Source organism: Jatropha curcas, chromosome 2 (assembly GCF_041381405.1).
Source record: "Jatropha curcas cultivar XTBG-Jc1 chromosome 2, XTBG_Jcur_1.0, whole genome shotgun sequence".
In the NCBI taxonomy this organism is placed as follows: Eukaryota; Viridiplantae; Streptophyta; class Magnoliopsida; order Malpighiales; family Euphorbiaceae; genus Jatropha; species Jatropha curcas.
Window position 1 is genome coordinate 3,648,659 of NC_143152.1, and position 17,668 is coordinate 3,666,326.

The window sequence follows — 17,668 nt, forward strand, 5'->3', positions numbered from 1 at the left end:
AAAGTTACTATTTTGAGTAAAATTCTTTATATAAAAATACAACCAAAAAGGAAATTTTATCTAAATAAAAAAAATAGAGGAAGTATATACACATCAACCATCAACCACCAGCTGGTATGAACCGTTAAACCAAACGAGCCCTAAATGAGAAATTGTCGCTTAGCTCACGACAAGCTTCATATTCATGTATGGCTTGCTTCTCTAGGGAACCGTAAGGTAATTGTTTTTTAATGGCTCGATCCGTATTAATAGGAAGTTTATTTCATATTCATGTGTGGCTTGCTTCTCTAGGGAACCGTAAGGTAATTGTTTGGCTCGATTCATATTAATAGGAAGTTTATTTTTATTTATTCCAAGTCGGCCTTGGATTCTTAATTAATTCATATTATTTAATTTAGGGTTTAGTCTATAAATACTAAGACTACAAAGAGCTTTGAGAATCACAAAAAGTAGGGTTTTCCTCTCTATTTTGTTCTATCCTCCATCATAAAATAATTTTATAATTGTATCTATGGGTTCTTTGTCCAACTCTAAGCTTCCTGTGATAGACTTCACAAGTGAAAACTGTGAAGAGTTAATCTCAAACAATTCAACAATAACCTATATTGTGCAAACCACTAGATTCAACAAAATAGATTGAATTAGAAAATGTTGCGTACCTGACATCGTTGTTCGTCGATCTTGATGTGTAGAATTAGGTTTGCAGCCTTCCAGAGAATTAAAGAATCGATTTAGCGGAAGCAGTACGAAAGGAACGTAAAACTGAATCGTATTCAACTCCTCTGGGGACCACGACCTTTATATACCTGTAGGGTTAGTACAATTCCTATTTCGGTCCTTTAACGAAATAGGAATTATATAATGGTCTCTACACTTAATATCTATAATTAGTTGATACCTCAATAGTCAATTATTCACAATCAAGACCACATTTGAAATTGACTTTACAATTGGACTGCTGTACATATTTAATTTTACATATTAAGCCCACAATAGAAAATTAAATCCAACAATCTCCCACTTGGGCGAACATATGTTAAATAAAATACATACACCAAAATGAGCTCAACAAACGCAGTCATACAAGGTATCCAAAAACAATCTCGTCCATTAGTTATATTGATAAAGAGCTGAAGAAACATTCGCCATAGATCTCATGACTAAGTTCATCATCAACTACATTACCAATATCCCTAAATGACATAGATTCATTATAGAAGTGTAGCATGAAAACTACATGTAATGTGATCATCATGTCTGTTTCCAACTGGTCACCAAAAAAAGTGAGATCAAGCAAAATAATAATAATAATACAGAGTGTAACCATCAACCAAAATGAGTACTCAACAAAATTTCATAATAAAACATATCCAAAACAAAATAGAGCATTCAAAAAACATAATGTATACATAAAGAGCAAACTCCCACTAAAACTAGACAGTCTCAAACAAAACGATACCCATATGAGCGGTGTGCTCATGGAAAACTTTCGGTATCACTGCCTTTGTAAGCGGATCCGCAATCATAGAGTTTGTTCCAATATGCTCTAAGGATATCTGTCCATTCTGTACCCTCTCCTTCACAGCCAAGAACTTAATCTCAATGTGTTTTGATCGAGAAGAGCTCCTGTTGTTGTTGGAGAATAAAATGGCTGACCTGCTGTCACAATACAACTTCAGTGGTCTTTTTATTCCACCTACTACACGCAGCCCAGTGACAAGGTTTCTCAGCCAAATAGCTTGATTGGATGCCTCATAAGATGCTACAAATTCAGCTTCCATGGTGGAGGTTGCTACTAGAGTTTGTTTCACACTCTTCCAAGAAATAGCACCACCAGCCAATAGAAAAATGTAGCCAGATGTGGATTTTCTACTGTCTTGGCATCCAGCGAAATCAGAATCAGTATACCCAATGATCTCAAGCTGATCTGATCTCCTATATGTGAGCATATGTCCCTTAGTCCTCTGAAGATATCTCATAACTCTTTTGGCTGCTTTCCAATAATCCATTCCTGGATTGCTAAGATATCTACCTAACATGCCAACTATAAAAGAAATGTCTGGACGAGTACAAACTTGAACATACATAAGACTTCCTACAACTGACGCATAAGGAACCTTTTGCATTTCCTGAATTTCAAGTTCACTCTTTGGACACTGTTGATTACTAAATTTATCACCTTTTGCAATAGGGGTATCCAATGGTCTAGAATTCTGCATACCAAATCTCTTGAGCACTTTATCAATATAGCTCTTTTGTGATAATCCAAGAATACCTCGAGAACTGTCTCGATGTATCTGAATCCCTAAAACAAAAGAAGCTTCACCTAAATCTTTCATCTCAAAATGCTTTGAAAGAAAAACTTTGGTTTCATGCAGCAAGACTTTACAATTAGTAGCAAGAAGTATGTCATCCACATATAAGACCAAAAAGATAAACCTACTCCCACTGAACTTATGGTACACACAATTTTCAACAGCATTTGCCTCAAAGCCAAACGAGACAATTACTTGGTTGAACTTAAAGTACCATTGACGAGAAGCTTGCTTAAGTCCATAAATGGATTTCTTTAATTTGCATACCAGATGTTTTGGATCTCCAATTACAAAATTTTCTGGTTGCACCATATATATTGTTTCATCAATGTCGCCATTGAGAAACGCAGTCTTAACATCCATTTGATGAAGCTCAAGATCAAGATTTGCAACTAAGGCCATGATTGTCCTAAAAGAATCCTTCGAAGAAACTGGAGAGAAGGTTTCTTTATAGTCAATCCCTTCCTTTTGAGTAAAGCCTTTTGCTACAAGACGTGCTTTATATCTTTCCACATTACCTTGAGAATCCCTTTTGGTTTTAAATATCCATTTGCAACCAATGGGTTTCTTTCCTTCAGGTAATTGAACAAGATCCCAAACTTGATTGTCTTGCATAGACTTATACTCTTCGTTCATTGCCTCAATCCACTTATGGGAGTCAGAACTCTGCATGGCATGATAGAAACTAACTGGATCATTGTCTATCATGTCTACAGTATCCTCATGTTCCTAAAGAAACACTATATAATCATCTGGAATAGCACTTCTTCTTTCCCTAGTAGATCTCCTCAAAGGCATTTGAACAGGCTCTAATTCTTGAGGTTGTTGAATTTGTTCTTGAGGAAGAATAACATTGTCTTGAATTGGATCTTGAATAGCGACAGGAGCAACTAGAGTCTATACGCTATCAGAAACAACAAAAGGAATGAGAACTGAATCATCCTTACTTGGTTCCTCTTCAAAGACAATGTTTCTTTCTTTATTTCTCCCTCCAAAATCAACATCCTCAAAAAATGTTGCAATTCTCGTTTCAAAAAAAGAGTTCTGGAAGTAGGATTATAAAACTTGTAACCCCTAGACCGCTCAGAATATCCAACAAAGTAGCTGCTGATAGTTTTGGAGTCCAGTTTTGTTTCATTCGGCTTGTAAGGCCTTGCTTCAGCTGGACATCCCCAAACATGAAGATGCTTTAGACTAGGCTTACGTCCAGTCCAAAGTTCATAAGGTGTTTTAGCAACTGCTTTAGATGGAATCCTATTGAGAAGATAAGCTGCTGTCTTTAGCGCTTCACCCACAGAGACTCTGGTAAAGTAGAATGACTAATCATACTCCTTACCATATCCATAAGAGTCCTATTACGTCTCTCAGATACACCATTCATGCTGGGAGTACCAGGCATTGTATATTGAGGGACAATTCCACATTCCTGTAGGAAAAGCACAAAAGGTACTGGACGTTGTTCGCCTGAACCGTCATATTTACCATAATATTCACCACCACGGTCAGATCGAACAGATTTAATCTTCTTTCCTAATTGATTTTCAACTTCGGCTTTATAAGATTTGAACACGTCCAAAGACTCAGATTTTTCATGAATGAGATATAAGTAACCATAACGAGAATAGTCATCAATGAATGATATAAAATATCTTTGGCCATTTCTAGCTGCAATATGGAATGGACCGTAAATATTTGTATGAATCAGTTCTAAAACATTGGATGACCGAGTGGCACCTAGTCTCTTTTGTTTAGTCTGTTTTCCTTTAATACACTCAATACAAGAATCCAAACCTGTGTAATCAAGTGTATCTAAGATACCATCAGAAACAAGACGCTCAATTCTTGATTTGGATACATGACCCAAACGTCTATGCCAAAGTACAATTGAGTTATCAATATTCAACTTTCTTTTGGTACCTCTTGTAGTAACATGCAGGGATTCATGATAACTAGTATCAATGTCTAACATATATAGATTATCACATTCATTCAAGCAACCAGTACCCAAAACTTTTGAATTCATAGATAAAGTAAATACACTGTCTCCAAAAGAACAATGAAAACCAGATTTGTCCAAAAAGGAAACATAAATCAAATTCCTTCTAAAAGAGGGAATAACAAAAGTATCTATAAGATCCAAAAAATAGCCATTACTTAAACATAATCTAAAATGTCCAATTGCCTCTACTTCAACCAGATCGCCATTTCCCACATAGACGTATCTTTCACCGTCATCTGGCTTTCTGTAGTTGAGGCAGCCCTGCAATGAAACACTTATATGAGCGGTAGCACCAGAATCCACCCAATAAGTGTTTTTAGGAGCTGAAGTTAAATTAACTTCGCAACAGACTAAAACAAGGCACTTACCCTTCTTTGCAAGCCAAATAGCAAATTTAGGACAGTCCTTTCTCAAGTGATCCGTCTTTCCACAAAAGAAGCATTTTGGCACATAAGGCTTCTTTTGTACTGGATATACAGCAGTAGCAGCAGCAGGTTTCTCAATAGCCTTTTCAACAGTCTTTGCAAAAGGCCTCTTTCTTTTCTTGTTCTTGCCCTTCCCAGCTGAAGAAACAAAATGATCACTCTCTCTTTTGTTAGAATTCATCTTTTCCTCCTCATCAACACAATGAGAAATGAGCTCGTTAAGAGTCCATTTATTCGGCTGACAATTATAGGAAGTGCTAATTTGTCCATACTGAGAAGGAAGAGAATTCATAACCAAATGGACTAAAAGGTCATCTGGTAAAGCCATACCCAGCGCCTTCAGTCTCTTTGCAATCTGAGACATGCTAAGAATATGCTCCCGAACACCACCATTGCCAGCAAACTTCATGGAGGTTAATTTTCCTAAAAGTGTTCCCACTTCGGCTTTTTCATTCTTGACATAAGCCCTCTCCAGCTCGGCAAGATAGTTTTGAGCATTGTTCTTTTCAGCTGAGACAGAGTCTCGAACATGTTCTGGGACTCCTTTCTGCATGATCATCAGACCTAAGCGATTAGAACGCTCCCACTTCTCATACTGAACCCTTTGAACATCAGTGCCCGTATCAGTAAGAGGAGCAGGTTCGTCCATCCTGAATGCAAGATCCAAATCCATACAGCCCAGAAAGATCATAATGTCTGATTTCCAAGACTCAAAATTTGATCCCTCAAGTTTAGGGACACAATCAGGATTAAATGACATGTCAGCTGACATCAGAGAAAATAAACAAATAGACAAGTATAAGCTCACAATCCACAAATGAAACAATTCACATAAGTAGAGATCAAAAATTGGAAATAAGATACAGACACAACATTAATATTCTCATCTTTGGATGTAAAACATTAATTTGTAATTAGTATCTCAACGCAGCAATCAAATATTGATAACATAGTCCTGACAAATAATAAATCTTCCTTTGGGCCGATATATCATTGTCATGGAAAATAATCAAACAATTATCACATACTTATTGCCAAACATGTATTCAAAACTCAGCCAGATAGCAACCTTCCTTTGGCCCGATTAACTATCCGCAACGAATTTTAATACACCTGTCTAATATTCTAAAATAAATCAATTCAAGCAATACAGGTCACTTTGGTGACTTATTGATCAAATCAATTTATTTTAACAAATATCAAACACAATAGGGACTTAATCACTCCAAAATTTAATCTCAAGTCGACAAATTAAATCATTTAATTGTAATTAAAACAAAACAATTGCAATTAAATGAATTGATTGTCTAAATATTTAATAATCTAAAATTATTTAGCCCAAAAAAAAAAAATAATCTAGTCTTTAAGTCACTAAATTAGAGACTAAGTTATAAAATAGGACTAAATAAATTTGAATAAATAAAGTTCGGGGTCTAATGTAATTAAATATATGTCCATGGGTCTAGACGAAAGAAAACAGAAAATTAAGAGCCTAATCTGAAGTTACAGAAAATTAGGGGCTTAATCTGAAGTTACAGAAACTTAGAGGCCTAATCTGAAGTTACAAAAAAATTAAGGACCTAATACGAAATTTTCCAGGGACCTAACTGTTATTTTCCATCCCTAACCCTAAAAACACAAAAACGATTAAAGAGGAAAATAACATGTGCCGCCGACTTCCTTTTTTTTTTTTTTTTAATAAAATCCTGCTAAAAAAAAATAAAACCAAACGAACAACTAATAGTCAATGGCATTAGTTCAAAACCTCTCACCTGTTCATGGGGAATCCGAAGAACAGTGAGAACAAAAAAAAAAAATTTTTTTTTTTTTATTATTAAACAAAACCCTCAATCCGTAAACAGCAGGGTAAACAAATAATAAAATAATAATAAAAAAAAAACATACGAAAATCAATCTAAAATCTAGCAATTATGCACAAGGCTCTGATACCACTTGTGAAGAGTTAATCTCAAACAATTCAACAATAACCTAGATCGTGCAAACCACTAGATTCAACAAAATAGATTGAATTAGAAAATGTTGCGTACCTGACATCGTTGTTCGTCGATCTTGATGTGTAGAATTAGGTTTGCAGCCTTCCAGAAAATTGAAGAATCGATTTAGCGGAAGCAGTACGAAAAAAACGTAAAACTGAATCGTATTCAACTCCTCTGGGGACCACGACCTTTATATACCTGTAGGGTTAGTACAATTCCTATTTCGGTCCTTTAACGAAATAGGAATTATATAATGGTCTCTACACTTAATATCTATAATTAGTTAATACCTCAATAGTCAATTATTCACAATCAAGACCACATTTGAAATTGACTTTACAATTGGACTGCTGTACATATTTAATTTTACATATTAAGCCCACAATAGAAAATTAAATCCAACAAAAACTTGGAGGCTGAAGGAACAAGTGGTTGGGTGAGCAAATGCAAGGATGTTTTGAAAGCACTAGAGGAGTATGGATGCTTCGTAGCCGTTTACGATAAAGTTCCCCTTCAACTAGATGAAGACTTGTTTAACGTACTAGAAGAATTGTTTGACCTTCCTCTTGAGACCAAAAGGAAAAATGTTTCTGACGTACCTTTCACTGGGTTTATCGAACATGTACCCGACCGATCTTTCATGGAATCCATGGCAATCACTCGTGTAGAAACTCCTGAAGGAATTCAAGATTTCACAAAAACCATGTGGCCTAATGGCAATAATAATTTCTGGTGAGATTTTTTTAATTTATGGCTAGCTTCGGCTCTAATATTTTTCAAAATTTAATTATTTTCTTTTTTATTTGATAGCAAAATTGTTCACTCATACACAAAGACAGTGGAAGAGCTACATAAAATGGTGGTGAAGATGATCTTCGATGGTTATGGGGTGGAGAAGTACTATGAGTCCCATACGGAATCGACCACTTACTTTGCGCGATTTTTGAACTATATAGTTCCTCAAGAAAATGAAAATGAAACCAAACAGGGATTGCATCCCCATATGGACAAAAGTTTCCTTACCATACTTCATCAGAATGATGTTAATGGTTTGCAAATTAAACCAAAGAATGGAGAGTGGCTTGATGTTCAATTTGCTTCTTCAGATTTTTTAGTCTTGGCAGGCGAAGGAATCATGGTAAGGGACTAAAGGTTCAGTAACTATCGAACAATATTTGATATTAATAAATTTCGTCATAATTCTAGAGGTCATTTACTAAATTTGATAAAAGACAATATTTGGTATTCAAGAACATTTAATATGGATCGTTTAATTTTAAATGGATATTAACGTCAGGGTATATTAGAAAAAACAAAGAAAAAATGATAGTTTAGTAATGTTAATTAAATTTTCTTAATTTATATGCAAATTAGATCAGGATAAAAATTATTGGACGGAACGAGTATTATATAAATCAATTAGTTGTGATGAGTGTTTGAATTTGATGATAGGGATGGAGCAATGATAGGATTGATGGTTGTGATCATAGAGTGACAATAAGTAAGGAGAAAAGATTCTCAGTTGGGCTATTCTCATTTGTCAAAGGAATAATGCAAGTGCCAGAAGAATTTGCTGATGATGATCATCCATTAATGTATAAACCCTTTGATCACATTGGTCTGCTTCATTTCTTTGGTACCCCTGAAGGTCACAAGCAGCACCATTCTTTGAAAGCATATACCGGCCTTTGAGCTCCTTTCACATACACACCTATCTATAAGCTGCGTTGGTCTCTGAATAAATATGGAATTGGTGTTTTTTATATTGTTTGTACTCGTTTTAGGTATTCGTAGTTTAAAATAGTTAAGTTAAAATAAGATATTGGCCGAACACACACATATATATCCATAAGGTGTGTTGGTCTCTGAATAAATATGGAATTGATGTTTGTTTAATGGATTATACTGTTTGTACTCGTTCTATGTACTCCTACTTTAATATAATTAAGTTGTTAAGATAATACAAGTTGAGTTATTTACATAAAACTTCTAATTAACAATAAATTACTTTTCTATGAATTGTGTTTATATGTGATTGTGAATATAATCACTGCAATCATACAAAATCAATAGAATCTGATACAAAGATTAGTGGGACAATAAGTACAGGTTGAATTAAAATAATTATATAGATTAAATTAGATTAAGTTAAAATAAATAAGCACACTAAGAAAGAAATTGATACCTAGAGATAATATTCTATACTCATAGCTTGCAATATAATATGCATAACAAACATATTTTATGTGCAATAAAAATTTGTCTAATAACCAATACATGCATGTAGCATTCAATTAGAGTCAACAAAAATTATTCGTAATAGAAAATCAACGAAAGAAACAAGTTGATACCTAGAGTTTATATTAATTTGCATAAGAGACATATATGTACAACACAATACAAAATGTACAACACAAATTGTCACAACTAATATAATATGCATAAGAGACATATATGTACAATACAAATTGTTTAAAGCTAACCTCTCTCTCTCTCTATATATATATACCCACACACTTAGAGTCAATACTTAGAGTTGACATAGTCACAACTTGCAATATAATATGCATAGGAGGTATATATTTTATGTACAATAGAAAGTGTCTAAACCTAACCAATATATATAAACATATGTAGCATTCATTTAGAGTTAACTAAATTATTTGTTTCAGAAAATTAACAAAAGAAATTGCTTGATACCTGCAGTTTATATATTCTACTCACAACTAATGGAAAATTATATAATACAATCGTGATTCTATGTAGATGTCGTACATGGAGTGACAAACCAATGGTGGATTGACAAATGTAATCATTATTATTAATTTGCTTTTCAGTAAATCATTTTCTTTGAAATGCCCCTCCGCCGTTTCTTGCAGAGCATCAAGGAACATTTCTAGTAATAAACAGCTCTCAGATACCTTGTCTTGTTCAATTAAATCCGGAAGATCCAAACATGGCTTATTTCCAAGAGTTCATAATGCTTTTTCTCATATGGCTAGCATCCGTGGTTGCAGTTAGAGCAATACTAAAAAAATTTCGAGCCACAAGCCATCTTCCACCTAGCCCTCCAGCTCTACCAATCATTGGACATCTCCATCTCCTTGCTTCAATGTCTCATCAAGCTCTTTACAAGCTTTCAACTCGCTATGGACCTTTAATTCACCTATTCCTTGGTTGTCCCTTGCGTTGTTGCTTCTTCCCCAGAGATGGCGAAAGCATTCCTTAAAACCCACGAAAATTGTTTCTTGGATCGTCCAAAAATGGCTGCTGTAGATTACCTCACATGTGGCTCTGGTTTCGCCTTTGCTGCTTATGGACCTTACTGGAAGTTCATGAAGAAAATCTGCATGAAGGAGCTACTGGGAGGTCGAATGTTAGACCAGCTCCTCCCAGTCAGGCGCGAAGAGATAAGGCACTTTCTAAAGTTGATGCTAAAGAAAGCAAATTCGGGCGAGTCTGTTGATGTCGGACCACAGCTTCTGATGCTATCCAATAATGTAATATCAAGAATGACTATGAGCAAAAGGTGCTCAAATAATGAAGATGAAGCCAATGAGGTGAGAAAGTTGTTGCACGATGCTGCAGAATTTTCAGGGAAATTTAATTTGTCAGACTTTATTTGGTTTTCCATTCAAAAATGATTTGCACGGAATTGGAAGAAAGCTTAAGAAAGTTTGTGAAGATTTTGAGCACCAACTTGTATTTTTTTTTCTTAAAGAATCAAGAGCTATAATCCCCTTTTAACGTAATTTTTTTTTTTTTTTTTTTTGTATTTTTCTACTAATTGTGCTTCCTATCCTAGATAACACTTATTGTTGTGATTGAGACAGCTTGCTATCCTAGATAAGACTTATTGTTGATATATATACAAATAGTGTACACTCAAACAATATAATAATAACATTGGGAAACAAAATGAGTAGATTCAACAGATATTTTCAATTTAGTTCAAATTAAAGAGTTTCATGAATGGAAAACCAAGACCCCTTAGAAAATAATAAAGTTAATTTTTTTATAAATAAAGTTAATTTAAATAAATCAATCAACTTTTATCTATTTTGCATGCTAAAATATTATTAAATTCTAATTAAATAGACTTCAAAATTAAATTAGTGCCCAAAAATTTTTTTATTAGTCTAATAAAATCCAATAGATTTTTCTGCCTAATTGACAATGAACTCTCTAACTTTACGTTAATTGAGCTTAACTATCTCAATACTTGAAAGTAAATACAGACAAATTAATTTTCTACCAAAAAAAAAAAAAAAAAGCGAAATACAAATTGAAGGCAAAATATCAACAAATAACAAAACAATACATCTAATCCTACTAATCAAATTTAAATTTAACTTGCTGATAAAAAAAAACTTTGAAACTTTTCATTTCAAGCATATTTGCTATCAATCTAATCATTTTACTCTATTTATATTTATTTTTTTAAAATAATTAATTTTTTTAAATGAGAAAGGTAGAAGTGTTATGAACATATATAAGTTGTTTCACATAAATTTAGGCTTAATTAACTTAAAATTAAAAGTTTAAGAATCAATTAGACTTAAAAGAATCTATTATGGTTGGAGTAATTGAAAAAGTGTAAGGACCAATTCAATATTTTAACATCTTCTAAAAATTATTTTTAATTATACTAATAAAATTTGAAATTAATCAAATTATTCTAAACACAGTGCTAATAATTTTGTGACAAAATAATCTCCCTTTATTTTTTTTTTTTTTGTACAAAGAGATTATTTTCGTTTTGGGGATTTGTGGCTATCATTTTCTATGAAAAACTTAATTTTGACCTTGTAAAGATCATCGCTGAATTCAAATGTATTTTACCATTTGAATACTTCTTATGGATAAAAGTCATATCGCTTTTGATATTGATTTCAATTACTTTCATATCTATTTATTTTTAATTTTAAAAAAATATATGTAACTTTAATATAGGAATCAACCAAGGCTCGAATTTTAGAAGTTTTCAAACACACTCGAGAAGAAAAAGAAAATATTTGAAAATGATGTTCTAACAAGTAAGTACAAAAGCAAAGCATATACCTATTTGCCAATTTCCCATCATCCCAACTCAATATAAAAGCATTTGCTATAAGCTTCCTTTCTAACAAACCAAAACCAAGTATTATCTATAGTCCTCTCTTGAATTATCCATGGCCCTGGGCGCTATGTCGTTTTATTATCCTCTCTTTCTTATTTGGTTCATCACTGCTTTTCTAGTTCACTTGTTCATCAAATCATTCAAACCTCCTACCCAAATTCACGCACCACCAAGCCCACCGGCTCTTCCACTTATCAGCCACCTCCACCTTATTGGCTCCGTCCTACCCAAATCTTTCCAAGAGCTAGCTGGCCGGTATGGTCCACTAATGGAGATTCGCTTAGGTGCATCAACTTGTGTTGTTGCCTCTAATGCTACAGCAGCTAAAGAAATATTCAAAACCATGACCTAAATTTCTCTTCTAGACCTGAATTTGGCTCTTCTGAATATTTCATTTAAAGAGGTTCAAGATTCGTCACTGCCCAATCTGGCGATTATTGGAGATTCATGAAAAAGTTAAGTATGACCAAACTCCTTTCTGTGCCTCAGCTTGATAAGTTCACTAACGTATGTGACGAAGAAACAGTCAAACTTGTAGAATCAGTGATGAGATTAGCAAAAGAAGGAAAAGTATGCGATTTAAGTAAAGAAGTTAATGCTTTAACGAATAACACTATTTGCAGAATGGCTATGAGCACACGGTGCCCCGGCAGCAATAACGAGGCGGAGGAGATTGAAGAGTTGGTCAAGACTTGTTTAAAGCATACAGGGAAATTAAGTTTAGGCGATGTTTTATGTCTTCTAAAAAGATAAAAAATACAATCCGATTTAGCTAATAGTGATTTTTAGATTTAATGTTTGCATGCCACCATGTTCAGAAATTGGCCCGTAAAGCTTATCACTTATGGCTTACAGAACTCTACCGACTTACGTTGGGTCCCACCTAATCCAAGTGTTCTTACTATCTGTATTGCTTACTCCAATGATGTTATTGGGACCACATAAAATTACTTGGTAATTTGCTTGGTAATACTAATCATTTCTCTTTGCTTTTTGCTTTTTTAGTCAATCATTTGTTTTGGTCTTCTATAATGAAATGAAGCAAGAGGGACGTTCTTTCCATTTTCTATTTATTCTAAGCAGCTCTATTACTTAGAGAGCTCCCCTCATTTAAAACAGCTCCTACAAACCTTCAATTAAATCACAAAGATTCAAACATCAAACATGGCTGATATTCAAGATTACATGTTTCATTTTCTCATATGGCTAGCATCAGTTAGAGCAATACCACAAAAATTTCAAACCACCGGCCATCTTCCACCAAGACCACCAGCCTGCCAATCATTGGACACCTCCATCTCCTTCCTCCATTACCTCATCAAGCTCTTCACAAGCTTTCAACTTGCTACGGATCATTAATTCACCTATCCCTTGGTTCTGTCCCTTGCATTGTTGTTTCCTCTCCAGAGATGGCAAAAGAGTTCCTCAAAACACACGAAATCTATTTCTTGGATCGTCCAAAAGTGGCTGCGGTGGATTACCTCACATATGGCTCCGGTGGATTACCTCACATATGGCTCAGCTGATTTGGCCTTCACTCCTTTGGACCTTACTGGAAGTTCATGAAGAAAATTTGCATGACAGAACTTCTCGGAGGTCGAATGTTAGACCAGCTCTTCCCAGTCAGGCGTGAAGAGATAAGGCAGTTTTTGCTCACCATACTAACGAAAGCAAATGCAGGTGAATCTTTTGAAGTTGGACGACAGCTTCTAAGGCTAACCAATAATGTAATATCAAGAATGACTATGAGCGAGAGGTGTTCAGATAATGAAGACGAAGCCAGTGAGGTCAGAGAGTTGGTGCGAGATGTTTTTGAGGTTGCAGGGAAATTCAATTTGTCAGACTATATTTGGTTTTGCAAGAATGTGGATTTGCAGGGATTTAGAAGAAGGGTTGAGAAAGTTCGTCAAAAGTTTGACAAAATGATGCAGAGGATCATAGCAGAACATGAAGAGGCAAGGAAGATAAACAAGGAAACAGGTGAAGGAGATTCAGTGAAAGATTTACTTGATATTTTACTTAACAGATCAGAAGATGAGAACTCAGAAATGCAATTGACTAAAGAAAAACATTTAGGCATTTATCCTGGTAATGTATCATTTCCTTAACTCATATCCTTGTAATAATAGCTAAAGTAACATTATGATCATTTGATGTCTCATATCAGCATTTTTACAGGATATATTTCTAGCTGGGACTGACACATCCGCCATTACGATAGAATGGGCATTAGCAGAGCTAATAATCACCCAGACATTTTGAAGAAAGTAAAGGAAGAAATAGATTTTGTGGTAGGAAAGAGCAGACTAGTTGAAGAATCAGATATAACTAACCTCCCCTACCTCCAATCTATAGTGAAGGAAACATTAAGGATTCACCCACCAGGCCCATTAATTGTGAGAGAGTCAAGTAAAGATTGCACTGTCAATGGATATGAAATTCCTGCAAAAACTCGACTGTTTGTCAATGTATGGGCTCTTGGAAGGGATCCAAACTACTGGGAAACCCACTTGAGTTTTGCCCAGAAAGGTTTTTTGATACACAGGCAAATGGAAACAATCAGGTAGATGTCAGAGGGCAGTATTTCCATCAGTTGCCATTTGGAAGTGGAAGACGAGGGTCCCTAGAACTTCACTAGCACTTCAACTGGTACAAACAACACTTGCTGCCATAATTCAATGCTTTAAATGGAACGTTGATGGAAGGAATAGTACTGTTGACACGGAAGAAGGACCTGGTATAACACTTCCAAGGGCTAATCCCTTAATTTGTGCTCCAGTGACTAGGCTAAACCCATTTCTATCATTCTAACAGGGAGTTACAAGGCACTAGTTAGACATGGAATGTACTAAAGACCACTGCGTTATTTTTAGGGAAAAAAAAAATCTAAGTTTAATGCAGTTGTGCATAACATTCTAACATCCAAAAGCCAAAATTAATTTGTTTCTTCTTGTCCAATAAATGAGTTTATGATATACTTTCACAGTTTCACTTACTAAATTTAGCTTAGCCATCGCGTGGAGTAAATGAATTGTATGAAATTTTGTGAAATTTATTAGTATAAATTTAAATTTATTTTAGTATACAAAAAATGAAAAATTAAATTCTACAAAATAAATTTGGATATAATTAAACTATATTCTGTTAACAAAAATGTAAAATTTTCAAATGAATTCCACAAATTTAAATAATCCAAAATTTTATGACTAAACTATCAATCCTTCTAATATTATAAAATTATTGTGCCAATGATATTTTAAAAAATAATAACAAATGAATTTTTAATTTTAAAGTTATTCCAAATATGAAAAATTCATTTACTAAAGAATTTTAAAAGCAAATGAATTCCATTGAATTCATTTATGGCAAACGGACCATTAGAGCCTACAACTATTTAACAGAATATTGCAAAATAGTTTTTCTAATTTTATTTATAAAAAATCAATAATAGCTTAAATAGAAATATAAAAATAAAAATAAAATAAAAATAATATTTTAAATACTATATTAAATTGTCACTTAATATAAGTTATATGTCGAACTAAATTTTACCTATTTGATACCGCTATAACATGTCAAATTAAAAATACTCTCTTTCTTTCACTTTAACAGAAACATTCATCTTTTTACAATAATTAAGAAAATGATCGGCACATATTAATTTTCTAAAAATAAATCGTACAAAGCTTAAATTCCTTTCTTAAAGTTAAAAACTTCACATTTTTTTTATGAGTATAAAAACTCCACATTTAATTTACTACAAAACCAATGCTAATTGTATCTTATATTAAAGCACCAAATTATAGTACTTCTATCTCATTTTTTCCATGTCTTTATATATATATATACACCACAAAACTGATTTGATATTCTCTGCTTCCAGTATTCTTATTTCTCTTTTTTATAAATTTTTGAGTTTTTTTATCTTATTTTTTAGTTTTCCATGGATAAATAATTAGTTAGAAAAATAATTTCTTATTGAATATATATATTTATAATTGGTTAAGATAACAAAATATATCTTATCATTATCTTATTAGTAGTTCAAGCTTATTTTTACTTGGTTTGAAATTCAAAAATATATAATTTATAAACCTTTGACTTTCTTTTTATCTATATAAGCAAGCTGAGGTTGTAAAGCATCTAACCAAATTCGATTACACCCATCTTAATTTATTGGTTCACTGCGTATTATTTCTCTATTCTTTGTTTTCGTAGTTTTTCCGTTATTTTCTTTCTGTTTCTTTTATTTCTTTTTATTTCCAAATATATTATTGCATTGTTGATGAATCAACTTCTATTTCTATATGTGTTATTTTATTCCAAGATGCAGATGAAGATCAATATAAAAGCTCATAGAGAATTATTGTTTATATGCTTTCGTTAGTGTCCCTCTTACCAATGAATTTTTTTCAAAGCAAAGTAAATTGTTTTCTTTCATTTTTCTCTTTCTCTCAACGTATCAAAGAACATTAAAATTTCTTTCATAGTTTATCTACAATCTCGGTGCTTTTCTTTTGCTTAATAATTATTTCAGGGAGAGGTGCATCAAGAAAATGAGAAAATGACATAAAATAAGATTAGATTTTCATTTACTTTTGATTTGTTTCCTTATTGAGGGGATTTGTAGTGCAATCATGCTCATATTTTCATTTTTTTTTCATTGGTACAAAGTGGGAGGAATAAATATTGATTTGCATATGATTATAAATCATCACCGAATTTTCTCTCTTTTTATCTTTTAGCTCAAGTTTATTCCTATATACATATGAACGTGTGATCAGCTTTATGATAAATATTTTTTCATTATCAACGAGGATAATTATCTAATATTGCACACCACTAGGCAATAGTAATAATAATAATAATTATTATTATTATTAGACAATCGTACGTTTAAAAAAAATACTGCACAATTGTTGTTAGATCAGTGAAAAAAAATAATCTATTAATAGAATATATGTATATAACTAATTTATTTATTTTTAAATTGTATTGCTAAATTAAATTTAAAGTTCATTACATTAATTTTTAAATTTTCCGTAAAGGATCTATAATCAGGGGCAGCCAAAATCCGGTTTTCGAAATCAAAACCTTCAGTTCCGAACTGGTGAGAATCGGAACTGGACCCGTCCGAACCGATTCAGTTCTAGTTCCACCAGTTTTGGAACCGTGAACCGGCGGTTCCCAAAATCAGTTGGAACCGACGTTCCGGTTCCGGTTGAAACCGTCCGGAATCGTCTCGAATCAGTTGAAATCGATTGGAAAATCGACTAGAACCGTCAATTTTGGAACCGTTAAGAAACCGAAATTGGAACTGGAATCATTTGGTTCCAAACCGTAACCGAAACCGTCAATTTTCAGTTCAGTTCCGATTGTTAAAAATTTGGAACCGGAACCGTGGCCACGTCTATCTATAATTCATTATATATATATATATATAATTTGGTAATAAACCAACTCGTGCATTGCTCGGACTTTCTCTTAGTTAAACATGTATTTTCAAAAAGTGGTAAAAAGAAAGATTTATTTATATATGTATACGAGTCAACCTATATATCAAATCAATTATAAACAGTATTTTGATTTAAATTAGAGTCTTTCTTACTATAAAGTGGAAAAAAAAAAAAAAAACAAAGCACTAATATTTAAAAAAAATATATTTTTTAATTAGTTTGATATATAGTACCACATGTAGAACAGATGTGGCAAGAAATTTCCGGTGCTCGTATAAATTGCCTTCCCCCTCTCAACTTTGTTACATTTTCCTTAACTTTATTTTGTTTGAATGGAAAACAATTTCATTAATTTTA

The 17,668-nt window shown here is 33.1% G+C and overlaps 1 protein-coding gene and 2 pseudogenes across 1 annotated transcript; all 3 read left to right on the plus strand.

Annotated features, from left to right (window-relative positions):
- Positions 1-511: 511 nt before the first annotated feature.
- Positions 512-8,492, plus strand: LOC149498073 (putative 2-oxoglutarate-dependent dioxygenase AOP1). The gene is made up of 5 exons (XM_089718449.1): positions 512-566; positions 1,680-1,681; positions 7,152-7,468; positions 7,547-7,874; positions 8,189-8,492. Exons 1-5 carry the CDS (start codon positions 512-514, stop codon positions 8,426-8,428), a joined length of 942 nt encoding a protein of 313 aa, XP_089574575.1. The 3' UTR covers positions 8,429-8,492.
- A 1,036-nt stretch (positions 8,493-9,528) lies between these two features.
- On the plus strand, positions 9,529-14,666 carry LOC105634744 (cytochrome P450 93A2-like; annotated as a pseudogene).
- LOC149498074 (3,9-dihydroxypterocarpan 6A-monooxygenase-like) lies at positions 11,923-12,608 on the plus strand (annotated as a pseudogene).
- Positions 14,667-17,668: the final 3,002 nt, after the last annotated feature.